The sequence below is a fragment of the Apis florea genome, unplaced genomic scaffold (assembly GCF_048593485.1).
Source record: "Apis florea isolate Af1SG1 unplaced genomic scaffold, ASM4859348v1 contig_2272_pilon, whole genome shotgun sequence".
Taxonomy (NCBI): domain Eukaryota; kingdom Metazoa; phylum Arthropoda; class Insecta; order Hymenoptera; family Apidae; genus Apis; species Apis florea.
Genome location: NW_028256549.1, coordinates 6,919,015 through 6,923,013, shown reverse-complemented (window position 1 = coordinate 6,923,013; position 3,999 = coordinate 6,919,015). Strand labels below are relative to the sequence as shown.

Below are 3,999 nucleotides of genomic sequence, written 5' to 3'. Positions count from 1 at the left end.
AATGTTCGCGATGATCACTATGTGGCGCTGACAATCATTCAAGATGGTGGAAACTCGGCGATGGAAGTGACCGATCGACGCGCCCTCAGTGTCTCGCGGTTCATCGATCAGTGTGGTGTGTGTCGCGTTGTTGCTCCGGTGGATTTTTTGTGGTTTGTTCCTGCCTAGGACATACGCGTATTTTTTTCGTTTGGTTTTCTTGAGTCGACGCCGTGATTATCCAAAGGGCTCGTGAACGGGCCCACCGGCAAATACAAAGGAAAGATGCAACCGAGGATATACTGGATTCTGATCAGTACGGCCGTCATTCTCGCGGGATGCAACGCCGCTACCGAGGTGAGTACGATTACTTTCATAGCCTTCTTTCTCCCTTCTGTCACTTCTTCGACAATCGTTCGATCGTATTTTGCGTCATGTCGTATTGTCGTCTAGCAAGTTCTGTTTTGAAATGATATTTTGTCTGCGAATTCATCGAACGCGCGTTCCAGCGAGTATTCGAACACGCTTTACCGATTCTCCTGTCTGTCCGTCAAGCGTTCTTCGAAATGCTTTCGCTTATAGAATTTCTTTACAGAAATATCGTGTACGTCATTTATTGATGCTTCGCGTTCTCACACGTATTCTTTGCTTTGTACATGTCCAAATTCTAAACAGCAGCACCACAATGTGATTTGATCGTGATTGTTTACGCTTTATTGCCAATTGCACGAATTTGTTTACTCGTTTTATCGTAGCGTGTTCCTGATGAGACAGGATATTTATTTTGATCTCAAGATGGTTTTCAATTATATTATATTCTTCGAATTATTTTCTACTCAATTGTTTGTTTTGCCATTAAAAAATTTCTTAATTTTAAAGAAAATATAAGACAATTGTTGTTAATAAATTTTGATTTTAAATTCTTCTTAAGACATTAAAAATTATGCGATTGTTGAAACGAGAATGAGATATGAAGATTCGATGTTAATGATCCTTTTTGAATTAATTCTTGCAAGATGTACTTTATGAGGCATTTTTACCTTATAATTATATAATATAGTAAATCACGGGAAATTACACGCCTTTGCTCAGTGTATGCCGCGAATCTATTATTTCGAAACTCTTACGGGAGTGAAGTGTCTCGCTTTGATAGCCGATGTTACGACAGGATAGGAATTCTTATATACGCTGGTCGTACACCTGGTCGAACATTATCTGATGCTTTTTTTCTCGCGCCATGCTGTGTCGCACCATCACTGGACCGTTGTTTATATTCTCTTTCTCGGTCGGTCGAGATATCGGAGCACGAGGCACAAAAACATGAGACGAAAAATATTCTGATCTGATGTTGACGAGTAATTCGAGATCATCAGATCTGCACGCCAATTTTTTTATTCGTTTCTCGCAAAGTTACTCAGCTATTATTTGCGTGACTATAGAGACGGTGATGGAGAATGAAAATAAAATTGCTCCGATGAAGTATACTATTTATCGACGGCTGAAAAGTGTCGAAAAATTGTACGAGTGGTCTACATATGTTCGATTAAAATTTATTATTGACCAAGTATCGGACTCTTTTTTTTTTTTTTATGAATAGTAATGGCAAACGGTTCGAGAAACGTGGCGTCAATGGAAAAATTAATGACGGAATGTGCGTTGATTTATAACAGAACGGAAATACGATTCGCGGAAATTAATTGAATTCATTTTAGTTAATTATTGCATATAAACAACTCTCTGTTGGCACTCATTCGTCGTCAAAACGAAAGTTTCAACCTTTTTGCTTTTGTGATTCGTTCGAACGAACTACGTACACACGTGTACGTGCATGTATAATTCGCAGAAATTAATAGTGCCCTTTATTTACACATCGTTACGTGTATTATTACTTAAAGGCATTACATTGAAGGCAAACACAAAACGTCTGAAATCTCATGGGTCTACCCTCGGTATATTCGGTTCACTTGCTTTATTTGTCGTTCTCCGGAGAGAAGTTTTCTTTTTATTTTTTTTTAACATATCGTAATTCATTTAATACAAAGGAAAAGGTTTAAATATTATATTATGGATGTATATTATATTTTATTATAATTATTAAATTCATTATTTTTATTATAATATGTAGATTAATTTAATATGTTAGATTAATTTAAATAGACGTGAATTATTTTAAATATAGGTTATATGAATCACTTTAAATATAGGAAATTTATTTTATCCTAAAAGTTTCAAGAATAAAAAAAAAAATTATATTTATTTTATTTTCATTAGTTCAAGGATTGATTTATAACATTCATATATATTATGTATTATGATAACTTTTTCATAAAAATAGCCCGTAATATATATCGATGTATAGATCATTGGACTCAAAAGTCATGAACTTTTTCATTTTTTAATATTATATATAAAATTATACGTCATTTTTAACGATATTCTTTTTAATGTAAAATATACAAAAATTTCAATTTTCAATATTAATTCTCTTCAATCAAATTTTTCTTTGGTCTGGACGGAGAAAAAAAAAATAAACTACATTGATAAATAAAATACATTTATAAAATAATTAAAAAATACAAAACGAATAAAAGTTAAAATATGAATATTCCGGCTATGAAATTTTAATTCATATAGAAGATTAAATAAATGTAAGTTAAATAAAATTGAACTTATTATTTCATAATATAATAACAACAATATATTCATGTATCAATATTTCAGTGATTAAAATTGAAATATTATTTAAACCTCTATAAAAATTATATCTTAATTGGAAACTATTATTCTATAACTATTTTCATATTTTATCATTATTAATATCACGCTATTTTTATATTAACACTTAAATTATCAAACATGTTAAAATTTCATCTTTTATAATTATTAAAAAGATATTGATTTTCGTTATTATTTAGACATGTGTTAATTTTAGTGTTATTAAAATCAAATTTTAAAGACAACAAACAAAATTTCGGTTGTTTTTCCACAAAATTACGCGACAAGATAAATAAGTTCGAATGTATCGTTAAACCCGATACATTTTATTCGATCCGAAAGTTCGTTTCGCGCGAAAGAAAGAGAAAATCGAGCGGAAGGGAGGTTGGAAACGGATGCGGAAGAACGATGCCCCTGTGCAGTTCCGTTCGTTGGCCATTTCGCAAGGCCGTAACCTGTAGCACTTGTACGCTCGGTGTTCGACAAGATCCACTCGAACTTGGTCCACAACGTAATCCCATCGATGGTTCCGTGTTGGTACATAGACGAATCAGATTTTCACGAGCAACCCGTTATTTCATGGTAAACTTTACACTGACTGGCTCGTCCCTCTTTCTATAAGCGATTGCAACTTTTGCAATAGCCACGCGTTAGCCGATTGTACTCTTATGTATTAAAGAATTGATGTTCTTTAGAATAAAATAAATTTAAGTATATTTTACGAGAATTTGTTTTGGAACTTGGATAGGAGATATTGATTTTTTGCAAAAATTGAAAGAATAAAAATGATCAAACGTAAATAGAAATAGTAGAAATAGATATTAATTTAAATATATTTTTTTTAATTAAAATTCCATATTTTACGGATATTTAAAATTACTTTAAATGCATAGCTAATGATTATCATAGAAAATAGAAAATAGATATTGACTTTTCTATTGTCAAATTGATTTTTTGAATTTTCTTCAAAAATTTAAATTATAAATTTTGTTTAAAATAATTTTGAATATATGAATATTATAAAATTAAAAAATATATCTATTTCTATCTATTTATAGAAGTTATTTAAATGCAAGATATTTTTGGAAAAAAGTATTAAGTGTTTGATCAATATAGTAGAATTATTTGGATAGTAATAATTTGTACAATGATTACATCTGTTTAACCAAAAGCAGTAATCACATTGATAACAAGATAGGTAAACACGAGTATAGAATTTATAATTTCAAATTTATAATAATTATTATTATATTAAATATAATTCTATATATAATTTTAATATATAATATAGTTTTAGTATAGTAG

General features: G+C 30.6%; 1 protein-coding gene across 2 annotated transcripts in view; it reads left to right on the top strand.

Annotated features, from left to right (window-relative positions):
- Window positions 1–2: 2 nt before the first annotated feature.
- Window positions 3–3,999, top strand: part of Sdc (Syndecan) — a 160,728-nt gene continuing 156,731 nt past the window's right edge. For both annotated transcript variants that reach the window (XR_015290604.1, XM_003695877.3), the window contains exon 1: window positions 3–336. Coding sequence is in view for 1 of the 2 variants with exons in the window: in XM_003695877.3 (XP_003695925.1) it covers window positions 265–336 (72 nt within the window). In the remaining variant the exon portion in view is untranslated. The remainder of the gene's footprint in view (window positions 337–3,999) is intronic.